General features: G+C 41.9%; 1 protein-coding gene across 7 annotated transcripts in view; it reads left to right on the forward strand.

Annotated features, from left to right (window-relative positions):
* WDFY3 (WD repeat and FYVE domain containing 3) overlaps positions 1 to 13,934 on the forward strand; it is a 240,176-nt gene extending 226,242 nt beyond the window's left edge. For all 7 annotated transcript variants that reach the window (XM_019624066.1, XM_019624070.1, XM_019624068.1 and 4 more), the window contains 6 exons: positions 2,181 to 2,363; positions 3,489 to 3,585; positions 5,842 to 6,165; positions 6,774 to 6,885; positions 7,259 to 7,456; positions 10,573 to 13,934. In XM_019624066.1, the coding sequence (XP_019479611.1) occupies positions 2,181 to 2,363; positions 3,489 to 3,585; positions 5,842 to 6,165; positions 6,774 to 6,885; positions 7,259 to 7,456; positions 10,573 to 10,696 (1,038 nt within the window). In that variant the 3' untranslated portion in view covers positions 10,697 to 13,934. The remainder of the gene's footprint in view (positions 1 to 2,180; positions 2,364 to 3,488; positions 3,586 to 5,841; positions 6,166 to 6,773; positions 6,886 to 7,258; positions 7,457 to 10,572) is intronic.
* Positions 13,935 to 15,466: the final 1,532 nt, after the last annotated feature.

Here is a 15,466-nt window from a genome sequence, read left to right on the forward strand (position 1 = left end):
ATAGTCTATTTAATAAATGGTGCTGGGAAAATTGGACTGACACATGCAAAAAAATGAAACTGGACCACCTCCTTACGCCATATACAAGAACAAATTCAAAATGTATTAAAGACTTAAATGTAAGACCTGAAACCATAAAACTCCTAGAAGAAAATATAGGGTCTAAATTTGCAGATGTTACCCTGAGCAATATTTTTACTGATATATCCCTGCGGGCAAGGGAAGTAAAAGAAAAAATGAGCATATGGGACTACATCAAACTTAAAAGTTTTTTCACAACAAAGGAAACCATCAATAAAACAAAAAGGAAGCCTACTGAATGGGAGAAGATATTTCTCAACAACGAGATATCAGTCGAATTCCTGATTGCACTATTTCTAGCGCGTTGTTTTGGAGTTGTTCTTAACTTAAATACTGAGGATTTTATTTACAGTCAGTTGTTATTTGAGCCAGCATACTCCCATTGGATTGCAATCATTGCGCAAGCACTACGCAAGTGTTTCATTTTTTTTATTTTACGATGCTTTTGTAATCTCTTAATAACTCACGAAGAGATTTCTATTCATGTTATACTTTTGCTGCCAATATCAAATCTGCTTGACTGAAGTCCACATTTTGGGCCTAAGCTACCTTGCAGCTACCCTTTAATTCCTCCTCTTCTCAGCCCTCATAACCATAGGATATGCTCTAATGCACTCTAACTGAGGCACCCTGGAGTGGTTGAAGAAAGTCTCACACAGTGCAGAATGGAGAGGCTTCCTCTGTCCTCTTACAGAGACCAGCACCATTAATTAAAGCTCAGCTGCTGACACCCATTGTCAGAGGTGCTTCAGTGACTGATAACAGAGGTAGACACAGCAGTGTTTTGCTAAGGATTATTTCTGTTTGGGTTTTGGTTTGGTTCTTGCCATCTTGGTAGAAGAAGAACAGGAGGAAAGGAAGGAGAGAGAGAACAGTAGCAAGACCAGCACAGATGGCAGTTTGGAAAAGCCCCAGGCCTCCTTGTCATGCCACCCCCGCCCCTCACCCCTGCTTACCTCCTTTCTTACATTGGTGCTGCTGTTCCTCTGCTTTTGATGACCATCTTCCATTTTCTGTGGGTTTTCATGTGCCTCCTGGCTGTAATACAATTCACCAGGTCATGCCTAAAGTTAGTCCCTACTATCATGACAAGCAGGCTGTCTCAGGGATAAGAGAGGCAGCATGTTACGGTGTATAAGCTTTGGGGCCAGAAAGAGCTGGGTTCAAATCTTCACCCCGTGATATTAGGCAGGTTACTTAAGCTTTTTGTACTTTACTTTCATCCTCTCTAAAGCGGGGCTATTAACAGCCAACCTCACAAGGCTGAAGTGGAATGTCTGAAGTGTCCACCACAGTAACTGGCACAGTAGATGCCTCAGGAAGCATCTTAATTTCCTCAACAGTCATGGGTTGTATTCTCGCCAGGTTGGGTAGAGCTCAGCCTGGTAGAATTGAAGGGAAAAGCTTGTTCTTTTCTGTCTTTGGAACTCATGAAAACCTGAGTTGTCAGCTCAGGGAGTCTCAAGGTTTATTCAGTTCATCAAGAAGTTTATATATACCAGTTGTTGTTGTTGTTTGTTTTTTGTTTTTCTCATCCTCCCACCCTTACTGTGAACACAAATTTTAAAATTGGCTATTACAGTGTTACCAAGATTTCATCTCTTCCTTTATTGAAGAGAAATAACTGTATCTAGACTGAAAGATTTCTCTTCTACCCTATGGTTTTTGTGATTGGACTCATTTGTAAAATTAAGCGGAGGTGGATTCCTGCCTCTAAATGAAAGGTATAAATAGATTTGGGAAACTGGGAGGAAGAAGAGTAGTTCACCACCTCCTCAGATTGCAGATAGCTTTGACAAGGAATAAAACCTCACTCAGCACTGTGCTGGGAACGTAGACAGCATGGAGGGCTCCTGTTTTGTCTCCATCTGAGGTCACCTGGGCAGCAGCATCCACTCAACCTGGAACTCTTAAAGAAGCTTCTGTTCGGAGTATTTTTTTTTTAAGTCAGCAACTGAATTACAAGCTACCTCAGAAATTAGCCAGTCACTAGCTGAAGGACTGGAAGTTTTTTTTGAGAGCCTTGCCAAGGATTCAATTTGCCTTTGAAACTGGAATGTAATATGAAGTGAGTCAAGAGTTTTTCTTTCCCTTCTCAGGGGGACATTGTGTCTTGCGCGGGCACGTATATCCACGTGTGGAGTATCAATGGGAACCCTATCGTGAGTGTAAACACATTCACAGGTAGGAGCCAGCAAATTGTCTGCTGCTGCGTGTCAGAGATGAACGAGTGGGACACACAGAACGTCATAGTGACAGGACACTCAGATGGCGTCGTTCGGGTAAGCCTGCTGTGAGAAAAACGCATTAGGATATCTGTTGCCCTAGTTCACCTGAAACTTATAAAGCTGCCCACCATTGAAAGACACCTAAACAGGTTGTACTATTGTTCAGCAGACTCTTGCTCTGATTCAAACACACCTGGGCAACTGTGTTATTAGACATGGTGTGCATCAGTGGCTTAGCCTTTTCCTTCCATTAAGTAGATCTGTTAGTGCTTCTAATCACTTGACAGTTGGACACAAGAAGGTCACTTAAACATGATTTCCATGTCACCTTGGGTTTGCTAAAAATGTAAATTGTATAAGTATTGGCTTTTCGTCTTGTCAAATGGTTTCTTAGGGAAAACAGCAACTGTCTCTTCTCTACGGAGAATCACAGAGCCAGAAAATGCTTCCAGAGTCTTAAGGTCATTCATTCATTGTGGGTCAAGAATTCTAGATGATCCCAAGATAGTATTCTCTTAGCTTGCTGTGTTGGTCCTCTCCAGAAAATAGAACCCACAAAGTGTTGACCTTAATAGCCTGTTCCGATACTTGGGGCTCTTTCCCTCAGGAGATTCTTCCTTGTGCCTTTTTTCTTTCATTGCACCTTGAAAAAGCAGAAGCCACTGCTTGCTGCCCTCTTAGTCACAGTCACATGCTGAGTGACAATGAGGCTGCCCTCAGCCAGTCCCATGAACACTGGCTGCAGACAACAGGCACACCCCCAGAGCCAGCTGTCTCCAGAGCAGCATTTCAGATTATTCATCTGTGAGGGATTACGAAAAACCCCATCGCCAAACACACGTGGGGGATCCTGCTTACTGAGTGCGTTCTTGGAGATCCAGAATATACATTAGTATATGCGAGGTTGTCAGATGTTTTTGTGAGAGACAAAAAGTGTACTTAATTGAACCATGTTTTTCAAACTCTCTTGACCAACCTCCTTTTCCCTCTACCATGAAACACCCACTAACATCTCATTGAACACACTTTGGGAAGCACTGTTTATGTGTAGTTAGTCTCTGGCCACATTTTTCAAGATACAAGGAAGTTTAATGATACACACAGTAAAAGAAATATAGTTGTCTGTTTCACCCTGAGAACCTGTCTTCATCTACTAACATGTAAATTGTTTAAACTCAGTTTTGGAGAATGGAATTTTTGCAAGTTCCGGAAACACCAGCTCCCGAGCCTGTTGAAGCCCTGGAAATGCAGGAAGACTGTCCAGAAGCACAAATAGGTATTTAATACTTTCTAAAACTTATTCGAGAGTTTCCATATTGCTTTTTTTTTTTTAAGTCATATGGGTAAGCTTACATCAAGCAATATAAGCAAGTGCCTGAGATTAGGCACTGCTGTCAGAAGCATGGCAGCCGGCCGTGTGGGAAGCGGTCTCCAGTGCACTGGGCAGCACCCACTGTGGTTAGCGTCTTCTGGTTGGCTTCCACATCTCATAGTAAGTGTAGTTACTAGCCTAGACTTTCTGTCCAAAACTACAAAGCAGGGTCTGGAGGGCGCAGTGCTGGACAAGTCGGGCGGCCCGCACCTCGTTCCCACGTCTATTCTGCCCGTCACTGGGCAGGCTGGGTGTGGGCAACAGGGTGGCATCGTGTTAGTAAAGTCGTCACAGTGGCTGACCAGAGCCCTCACCCTGGGCCTGCTCAAGAAGGGAATTCATTCACACTGAAACCTGGTGAGCTCTACTCTATTATTATCTATTTCTTGTGAAGCACTTTAAAATTTTCCAGCGAACTATAGAGATAGATGTGATTTCTATATAGAATGATTGTCTGGAAATGACTGGCCATAAAACCAGGCTGAGAGATGCTTTGGGTTGCTAATCTCCAGAGAAGTTACATTCCCCCCGCCCCCCCCCCATTTAGAATAATTTTTGCAAGAGTCTTCCCGTAAAGGGTTTTAAATTTGACCTTTAGGTTGTTTCTCTGTGGTTAATTTTTGTACACTGGGAATTCAGTGTGAGTTGGACGATATGAGGGAGTTACTAAGGGAAAAGGGTTATTATCAGAAGGCACGAATCACTCCTCTGGGTAAGCTGAATGTAGTTTTTACTTTCTTTGCCAGAAAACAGAAATGATCCGATGGACAGGGCATTTTAATGCTTGTATTACTTTAATGCATGTAAATTTCTACATAGTCAACTGCAGCTCCACTAAAAAGGTCTTCTGGGTGTTTGGGGACGTACAAATGCAGTTGTGTGTCAGACATTGGATTAAGTCCAATGAGAAGTGGGTCACTTTCCCTTCCTGTAACAGAGCATTTAAGTGAATAACAATAGAAGATGAGATGAATAAATGAGATAGAAGGGGTCAAATTCAGGGTGGAGAGCCATTTGTAGGCCTTCTTCCTCCTTGTGTATTCATACTGTGAACAGGGTTTGGCAGAAATGGCGGAGTGGGGAGAGCCGCCCACAGGGAGGATTGACCTGGAACAGTGTAGAAGATGGAACTTGAAGGCACCTGCCTGGGCGAAAGGGATGACAAGCCAATGATTCCCTGAAAATCAAAGCTGTCTCCAAGACTGCTTGTTTGAAGACCTTAAAGCTCATGATCATAAGCCATTGGGGTGAAAAAAATCCACTGAAATTAACCAGCTAGACTCTAGCATCAGCGCGTAGAAGAGAGGCAAATGGAGCAGTTTTCTTACTAGGAAAGCTGTGTGTGTAGTGGGCTGGTGCTTGCATGTTTACCCATGTCCTCTCTCCTTTTTGCCAATTATATGTGTTTATTTCTAATAAATTTTCTCTCCAGTAGACTGTATTTCAAGAGAGTAGGGAGTTGAGGTAAGGAAATGCAAAGTAACAATGGAAAGGGGGGGGGGGAACCCAAATCCTAAATTAAAGCTTTCATCAGTAATTCATTCATCTGTGTTGTCATTTATATTGATTACTATATGGGAAGCACTGTGTGGGGGGCCTTTCCTCTCGGACTGACCATTGTCTTGTAGAAAAACTGCCCAACAGTGATAGTTTAGGGTGAGAATTACAAATCCACAAGAGACATACACTTGTTAAAGGAGTCCACGAGAGACAATTACTTTCTGCTGCAGGAACCACACAAGATTTTAGAGGAAGAAATGTTTAAGCTATACCTTGAAAGATAGCTAACATCGGAACACACAGAGATTGAGAAGGTGACTCTAGGTAAGGCCAACAACATATACAAAATTAGCTGTAGGGAGGAGCCGGGCTGCGTGGAAAAGAGTTAGCATGTCTACCTGAACTGGGTAGGGAGTGGGAGGCAGGCAGTGAGAAATTTGCAAAAGCAGGTTTTGGCATATAGTGAAAGATGAACTCAGAAATTCTACCTTTTTTTTTTCTTTTTAGCTGTTTTCCCGCTGAAAATTCTGCAATTTTTTGTTATACTTATCTTAAAATACCATGTCGATTGTGTCTTAACCGGTAGAGGAAAAATACCAGTGCAACAAAGCTGGGTCTGACTATAACATATGTCTGTTTTCTGTTTCTCCCAATACTCAGGGCAGGAAGCCCAGGATGAGGACAGCAGCGACTCAGAAGCCGATGAGCAGAGCATCAACCAAGATCCCAAGGACATGCCCAGCCAGCCCAGCAGCACCAGCCACAGGCCCCGGGCAGCCTCCTGCCGAGCAACAGCCACCTGGTGTACTGACAGTGGCTCCGATGACTCCAGGCGCTGGTCCGACCAGCTCAGCCTAGATGAGAAAGAGGGTTTCATCTTCGTGAACTATTCAGAGGGCCAGACCAGGGCCCATCTGCAGGGCCCCCTTAACCACCCCCACCCCAATCCCATTGAAGTGCGGAATTACAGCAGATTGAAGCCTGGTAACTTGAAGTCTAGTGTCTATTTCTGGCTCTTTGTGGGTGGTGTGAAGCTTAGCAGATGAAGCGGTGGCCTCTGGCTTTCCCTGAGCCCCATCCCTGTGACCTGGGACACCCACAAAAAGGCCTCTGAACTTCCTTCTTGTGTAAGGTGGACTTAGAGAGTCTGTCTCACAATGGTGTTGGCAATAGGACAGGCATTTTTTAAACAAAAATGCCTCAAACCAAAAACTCCATTCATTCACAAATCATGAAAACTTGAAAATAGGCACCTTATTGATGACAGGTAAATAAACTGTATTCACACGTAACATTGCCTTTGATAGAGATAGAGGCAAGGTCCTCAAGTGGAGAAATAATGTCTTCTTAATGGAAGATTTCCCTTTCTCTATATTTGTCTTTGCAAATGTGATGTTCTCTGACCCAGCCCTCGGTCAATGTTAAACTAGATTGCTTTACCTTCCACCGACGCAGCAGCTGCTGAAAACCTGGAAAGCTGCTGTAACTATGTTGCAGCACCCTAACTTTTGAGAGCCCCACATTAGGGCCCATCTGCCACACGTCACCTTCCCTCCCTTGAGCATGTTGTGTCTTGCGCTTTTTCCCTGCAGGGTATCGGTGGGAACGGCAGCTGGTGTTCAGGAGTAAGCTCACTATGCACACAGCTTTCGATCGGAAGGACAATGCACACCCGGCCGAGATCACTGCCCTGGGCGTCTCCAAGTGAGTGTCAGACCTTTTCCCGCTCCTCTTCCCAGCTGAATCGTCTGCTTAGCCCGGGGCCCACAGGCCTGCCTTCATCTGCATTTTCCTATGTGGCTCAAACAGATAAGTCAGAGGGGAGGATACAGCAAGGTTTGATCCACAGTGAGTTGAGGTAAAAGTGTAAACTCAGGCCCAGTTCTCTTTTTGTTTCTTCATACTCACGACCTCCACCCCACCGCACGCACGCGCACACACACACACACACACACACACACACACACACACACACACACACAGAACACTAGAGCACCTCACAAGTGACAAAAGAGCCTCCGGCACATGGCTGTGCCGAGGCCTTCCCTGAGGGGGCTCTGTGCCATGTCTCCTGCAGGGATCACAGCAGGATCCTCGTTGGGGACAGTCGAGGCCGGGTTTTCAGCTGGTCTGTGAGTGACCAGCCAGGCCGTTCTGCTGCTGACCACTGGGTGAAGGATGAAGGAGGCGACAGCTGTTCGGGCTGCTCCGTGCGGTTTTCTCTCACAGAAAGACGGCACCATTGCAGGAATTGCGGTCAGCTCTTCTGCCAAAAGTAAGACGAGATACAAGCTCTTGCATTTCTGTGGGTTAAGCTCTAAGGATGTTAATTATGCCCAACACAGGCTCCAATTTGCTCCAGGGTCCCCACTACCGTGTGCTGGGTCAGCCTAAACCAGTCTTCACTTTCTGTTTGTTCTTCTTTGTTACAATTGTGAAATGTTCCTGTCATATGGAAAAGTATAGAAATCATCATCATCACAAACTCCATGACTCAGAATGGGAAGGTGCTAACATTTCATCATATTTGCATATAAAACTATAGATTCCTTTTAAGTCCTCTTTTCACCCTCACCAATACCCTCTTCTCCATGTTTTTATACTTTGAGTGCACGTGTCGTCTCCAAAACAACACTATATTAATTACTGTTTGTTTTCAGTTTTATGTAAATATGGCATTGTCTGAACCTCTTATAACTTGCTTTCTTTACTGAAGTCTAGTCACATGAATAACTATTATTCTAATATTTTCATTTTAACTGCTGTCACATTTTTTTTGCACAAGTATCGGCATTTATCTACTTTCCTTTTGACAGACTCTTAACGGGATCATTCTCATTTTATCAATACTATAAACAGTGCAGCAATGCACACCCTTATCAATGCCCTCTTAATGCCAGCTGGAGTTTCTCTAGAAAAGATATCTCAGAATAGAATTAGTACTCATAGACTTACTCTTGAGCAGCTTGACTAGATGTTGCCAAATTACTCTCCCAAACAGGAGGACTAGTTTATATTACCTCCAGCAGGACGTGCAGGCTCTCCCAGTTCTTCCTCATACTTGGTATTGCCAAACTTTTTCACTTTTGCCAGTCTGACAGTCAGAGTCCTGTGTTGTTTTAATTTGCAATGCTCACGAGGTTCAACATCTTTTCTTATGCTGATTGGCTATTTGAGTTTCCCCTTGGGTACCTTGGCCCATTTTCCTTTTAGGTTTGCTTGTCTTTTTTTTCCCTACTTGAGGAGTTCTTTATATATCCTGGGCTCTAATCTTTTGTCTTTTATACATCTTGCAGACGTCTTCTGCCAGCCTGTGACTTCAGTTTTAACTTTATGTATGTCACTTCTCTCATATAAGCTTTTAGCTTTGACGTAGTCACATTAAGTGCTTTTTATGATTTTTGCTTTTTTTTGGTCTTAAGAAATCTTCCCCTGTCCTGAGATCATAAAGATAACCTTGTTTATTTTCTTTTCACATTTTCAGAGTTTTGTTTCTCGTGTTTAGGTCTTTGGATCCAAACCTGTTTGGAATTTAGATGAGGGCATGACATGGGGTGGGATCTTCTTTATTTCCCCTGTATGAAAAGTCAGTGGTCCCCTCACCATTGATTTGGATGCCGTCTCTGTACTACGGTTGGGTCCCATATGTGCAGGTGCAGCCCTTTCCATGGCAGACAGCAGACAAGATCCGTTGGGCGGTACTTTTTGATGCTTATATTGCCTTACTATAGAGATGCTTTCACAGAAAACATCAATTATACCATTGCTTTTGAGCCAGTTATTGAGGCTTTTGTGGATGTTGGCTTCTTGGAAAGGGCATGGTCTTTGGGTTACACTGACCAAGTACGCTCTGGGCTGCTGGCCATTGTGTCATCTCAGGCAAGTTACTGATCCTCTCTGAGCTTCAGTTTCTTCATCTGTGAAGTATGGATAGTTACCCTTCTCCTCATACAGGTGTTGAGAGAATGAAATGAAATCCTGTGTATGAGCTCTGTAAAGTGCCGAGTGCAGAGCCTAATCTCAGTGTTCAATGAAAGGTGTTCTTATCATTTCTAATTTTTTTCAGATGAATGTCTTAAACCTTTTCTCCTGGGAAGTCTGATGAGTGAGGTAGCCAGAATGTTGCGGCCGCCATTCCTAACGGGCGTTTCTGTGAGGATGGCAGAGGATTCTGTCTTTGGTTCTGAGCTTTGGAAAGCCCACTCTATAAAACCGTAGTCTAGGAATTTTTGATAGTCAACAGCCCCGTGTGTACACTGGCAGACATCTGTTCTTTGTAGTCTTTAACATGCAAAATATTGTTTAAATACATGTAATTCTTTAAATGGCTTATTGCTGTGAAATGTTGGTTGGAGTATTTGAAAAACTGGCCAAACAGTGATTGCTTAGGACAGAGCTGTCCAGGGGGCCGTCGCCCTTCGGTTGCCCAGCTTGTCAGCACCCCCGAAGTTCTTCTGAAAATCCAGCGATGGTCCTTTAACCCCTTACGCTGGTAGCACATTGATTCTCTAGACACTTTTACTGGTAGATTAATGGAAGAAATGTAATTTTCTATTTCAGTCTTGGGGAAAGCCAAGTTTAAAGTGATCCAGTGTGCCACATCCAAGGTCACATCCTGCTTTATTCCGGGAATCAAAATACTTTTTAAAGAATTGGAACATCTTTTAAGTATAGCCTACTTCAAGGAATTCTATCGCTATAAACAGAAAATGGGAATATTTGGACCATACAGAAAAGCCAAATTACCTGTTTAAGAAAGGACAAAGTATTTAAAAGCCCAGAGGAACTTGATAGTGACTAAAGTGTCTTTTATTGGAAAACAGTGTGTTTTTCCAGACCCATCAGCTCCAAGTCAAGTAGTTCTTTCAATCTAGGTGTGGAGGGTGCAGCTCAGCAGCCCATGTGGGGATTGAACCAGCAACCTTGGTGTTGTGAGCACGCACTCTAACCAACTGAGCTAACCGGCCGCCCCTAAAGTATTTAAAATGGGTAGTAAGTCTTCCACCAAGAGAAAAAAGTCCAGCTCCAAGTGAAGCTATTGGCATGCTTCCTGAGCTCACAGGGCCTGAGAAGCAGCCCTGCACGGGAAGACTGGCCGCATGGCTGTCCAGAGCCCTTGGCTCTGTCCTGTAGGAGAATCTGAACTTTTTTTTTTTTAATCCTCTTCGGTCAAATAAATAGCTTACCTTAGTTTAAAACTACTTTTCTTCATAGACTGAAACAAGTAATATGGCATTCCTTTTGGTCCTTGGTCAGCCACGTGACATAAACCAGTATGGCCTTGAGCATTATAAAGCAAATTTTCCCTTTGATTTTTAAATGAGTGTTTCTCAGCCCAGTGATCACACATGGGGAGGATGTGTAACTACTTGATTTTTGCCTTTCCTTTAGGTGCAGTCGGTTTCAGTCAGAAATCAAACGCTTGAAAATCTCATCCCCGGTGCGTGTTTGTCAGAACTGTTATTACAACCTGCAGCATGAGAGGGGTTCAGAAGATGGGCCTCGAAATTGTTGAAGATTCAGCCAGCTGAGTGGAGAGCACGGCCTGTAGACCCCTTCCTGGTTCCCCGTTACAGCTCACAGCTCAGAACGCTCCGGATCAGTCTCCGTTTACACAGCTCTTCATACCACGTGTTTGGAGTATTGAATTCAAAGGGATCATTGACTAAACGGGTGTAGAGTACAGCAAAGGGGCAGACAACATTCAGCTGAACAGCACAAGAAGCATGTGAGGTGGTTCCTAGGAGCAACATTTCCAGCATCCGATTCTCCCTGTTAACAATAGCTGTCTCCAAGAGAAAACCCTCACTTATTAACTGTCTTTTTTCATGTCTCATTTTTGTAAAGCTACTTATCCTTATTTGGAAAAACCAACAACAACAAAAAAAGGCTTTTAGAAAATGGTTGTAAATCTGACTTCTTTGCAAGTAACTGTGTATATTGTAAATAGGTATAAAGGCCTTTTTTCTAAATAAGGACTTAACTGCCTGTAACACGAGACTTCAAACTAAACCACTAACTCAGTGAACTACTTATGGTTTGTCTGACGACATCTCTCACCAATTAATTATAAATATGTTTTTTTGAATCCTCAAAGACATTATCTGTGGTCTTTTTTTTTTCACCCCTCTTTCAAACCCAGCCTCTGTGCCCGATGTTTTTCCTTTTAAGTTGCCCACAGAATCTCCACTTAAACTAGGCTAGTAACCAAAATAATGTGAACCTTCTGTAGGAAACTGTGGGAGAAAGAGTCCGGCCGTGAGATACCCCGGAAGTATTTGGGTACCTTGCACCTGGCTACACACCACCTCAGTGTTGTTCTTACGTCATAAGACCCCTTGCGAACTTCTCTTTGGACTTCCATTTGGTCATAGCATACCCTCTTAGCATTGCATAGCGGTGGTCAGGAGATCGATGCAATGCAGGAAACAGCCCTGCCTCAACTAATGGAAATATAATTGCATGTAACCCAAATTAGCTTCTCTTGCATAGAACATAGTAAGTATGTGTCTTTGGTGACACTAAAAGTTCTACTATAGCTTATTTTCAAAAAAAGGGTAAAAGAAGAAAAAAGTGTACAGAATTAACCTATAAACCTTGTTGTAAAACTGGATCGTGTCAGAACTGCTTATAATTAACGTTACCATTTAATGCCATCTACCTGAAAACAGTGAGATTTATACTGTATCAATGTCTATTTTTTTGTTTTTGCTATGAATATAATTACAGTATTTTAATATTTAGTTATTTAATTTGTTCTACTAGTTGGTAACAGAACACACAAATCCAGGGAGACTGAAGCTGGTAGGGGCTAAGAGATTAGTTTACAGAAAAATGGCTTTGGTGGTGGGATTTTTTTAAATGTGTGTAATGTACATATATATGTATATATATATAAAACAAATGAAACAATTAATCTAGATTTTAACATTTTCAGATATTTAGTGATAATATTATGAACAATTCTAAAAGCCCTGTAATTTGAAAAATGTAGAACCATTTATGGCCCAAGAAAGGAAGGACAGGCCTTCACACCCCCGTGGAGGCATCGTACAAAGGACAGTGGCTTTGGCTTTCCCAAGACTTTTCATCTTTAGGCCCTGGTGACAGGCACACTTATGCACTAAAATGCACATATATGCACATGCGTTCAAAAATAGGCATCGGTACAATAATAACCTTGTACCTACCGGGCTGAAACCAGCTTAAGAACAAATTTGTTCTTCTTGATAACTAGGTCTCCAAGAGAAAATATAAAGGCTGCTTTAGTGCCTTATGCTTACTAAATTTCAACCTTTATTTACCTAGGTTTGAGCCTATACAGTCTTATTTATGATTACATATCAAAATTGATGAAAAAGACTTCCATTTCTAAAAGTTCAAATATACTTGTTAATAAAAGGATTATTGGCATTAACACTTTTAACTTGAAGAGAAGTTGTGTTCTGTTTTCCTTTCTGTGTCTTCCTCCACCCTACGCTCCCCTCCCCGCCCTCCCCATCTTCCCGTGATTCTAATAAACAGTGCTGGATGTGCAACAGTTGCGGGAATTGTGCTATCACAGAATTGTGGGCTCTGCCCCTGTCCAGCCCTATAGATGAGTTGTAGCAGTGTTATTCTACACTTTTTAAAAGAAGTGTCCTCCTCGTGTCCACAACCCACGGTTACCCCAAACCCAATGGCAGAGGTGTTCTTTAAAGACTTGAATATATGAATGTGTGTATGTAGTTACTTAAAGGTTATTCCTCTATGTAATATGCAGTTATATGGGATGAACACTTTTAAACTTTCCAACACAACTTCCATAACCAGAAGATGGAAACCAAAACCCTCATGATAGTATTTCCTCTGGCAGCTGGTGCTGTGGGCAACTGTTTTGTTCACTGGGGTTTCTTTTCTCTTTGCTCCTAATGCAGAAATCACAAATCACTCATGCATACGAGTACACTCACACACATAAACTAACTGTTTCTCTGGCTGTCTTTCTGTGTTCCATGTAAATTTGTTTACCAGCATCTATTCTCAGCATGTACATCCACCTTCGTGTGGCCCGTATTCTTTCTCTAGAGTACCTCACAGGGCTCCTGCCTGATCTTTGTAGTTCATTTGTTCATCCACCCATCCATCCATCCATCCATCCATCCATCCATCCATTCAGTCATCCTTTATTCTAACGTGTGTGTAGTGTGCAATTGTAATGTCATGCCTCTGAAGAGGAGAATAGCTGCCCATAGCAGCCATCCGTCTGGAAAATAGCAGAACACTCTAGATAAGTTATTTTGCACTTTCTTATGTATAAAGTTGGTAGAAACTTATTTTTGCTTTGTATCATTTAAATACATTTTGTTTTGGTAAATGAACTGTGTATAAAATATTTATGCCGTTAAAACTGTTTCTAGAAAGTATTTTTAATTTCAGCAAGTTTGGTTACTTGTTGCATGACTATTAACATGGCTGACTTTTTGTGTCAGTGCAATGTATATTTTTTTGTCCTGTTATTAACTTGTAAGCCCTAGAAATGGCCAATTATTTGTACAGCAACAGAAGTAAATTGAAGATACTGGCTAAGACTGGATTGATTGTGGACTTTTGTACTATATTGCAGAATCCAATATCTGTTCTTTGGTGGTTATGTAAAAGGCCTGAAGAATTACTATCTAGTGTGCAATCTGTGATAACTGAATGTTCACTGTATATCTGTCTCTGATGCAAAAAGGTAGAGTAACACAATTACAATACATGATTAAATGCAATAGTCCAGGTACTTTTTTTTTATTTCAAATAAATACCTCTATTTATCACACACCCCCACCACCAAAAAAGTTTTTAAGCCAGTTCTTCAGGGAAGGAAAAAACAAAACTGAGGACCAATAATTCCCTAAACTTTATATAGTTCTTTCTTTAATTGCTGTGACTATATCTTTCAGAAGCACCTGCTTAAGATCTCTGCTTGCAGAGATGTTGGCTGTTAGGTCTGGTTCAAGTTCTAGTTTGATCCGTCTCTAAAAACCAGCCTTTCTGCATTCTGAGCTCAGTTGTGCTGGATTTCTGGGGCCGATGAGTGTGTGTGGACAACCGCAGGGAGAGGCAAGTGACTTTGGGGAGAAACGACCCTCAAGCTTGAATGGACCTATGGAAAAAGACCACATCACATGGTTTTGGCTCTTTTTTCCTGAGCCCTGTTCTGTATTCACCATATTGTGAAAAGTAAGCCACAGTAAATTATCTATCGCCTAATCTCCTACCCCTACGGTATTCACATCAGGAGTAGTCTGGTGTCCTGCCCTTTTTTTTTTTTTTTTTTTTGCAAGCACGAAACCCACTGTCGTCAGCTAATCTTTCCATTTCAGTCTTCAGTCTCAGAGTGTCCGTTTTTACTCTTACTAGCCTACTTGGTTGTAAACTGCTTTCCCAGTAAAGAAAAATGTAGAAAACTCTTTTTGAGTTTATGTAGGCTGCTTTAGTGACTTGACTTTTCTTCTTTCTAAAGATATTAATAAAAATCCCAGTTCATTTTAAGCTTAAACAGCAGAGTCCCAAATTTGAAGATATTTTGCTTTTTATAAATTCCACCTCAGGGCAACTCCACTTGAGAGACAGAAGATACAGGAATGCCAAAAAGCTTCTAAGACAATAGTAGCTGTTTCTTCAGAAATAAAAAGTTAGTGGTAAGAGAGAACCTGGGCCGGCCAAGTGGCTCAGTTGGTTAAGAGCTTGCTCAAGAGTGCGAGCTCTGAGCAACAGGGTTGCCAGTTTGATTCCCGGCCCAAACTGAGCTGCCAACAGGTGGCAGGATGGCTCAACTGAAAAAAAAAAAAGACAAAACCTAGGACAGCCCATTTCTTGAATGCAGTACTGCTCATAATTCTGAGTTGCAGTCAAGGATAGGTGTTGCAAAAATTCTTTCAGGCTTCAAAAGACAAAGATAGTGCTTCTTCAACTTTCCAGTCTTAGGACCTTTTGATCCTTAAAAACTATCAAGGAATCCAACCGCTTTTGTTGATATGGTTTGTATCTATCAATAGTCATTGTATTAGGAACCAAAACTGAGATTTTAAAAATAGATATATTCATTTCTAAAATAACAATGATAAAACCATTATATATGAACATCAATTATGTATTTCTGTGAACAAGACAAAAACTTCCAAACCAAAAAAAAAAAAAATAGTGAAGAGTTGTTTTACAGTTTTGCAAAACTCTTTAATGGCTAGCTTAATTGAACACAGGTGAATTCTCATACCTGTGTCCACATTTCCACCTGGTGATACTTCGCTTTGGTTGA

The sequence above is a fragment of the Hipposideros armiger genome, unplaced genomic scaffold (assembly GCF_001890085.2).
Source record: "Hipposideros armiger isolate ML-2016 unplaced genomic scaffold, ASM189008v1 scaffold_576, whole genome shotgun sequence".
Taxonomy (NCBI): domain Eukaryota; kingdom Metazoa; phylum Chordata; class Mammalia; order Chiroptera; family Hipposideridae; genus Hipposideros; species Hipposideros armiger.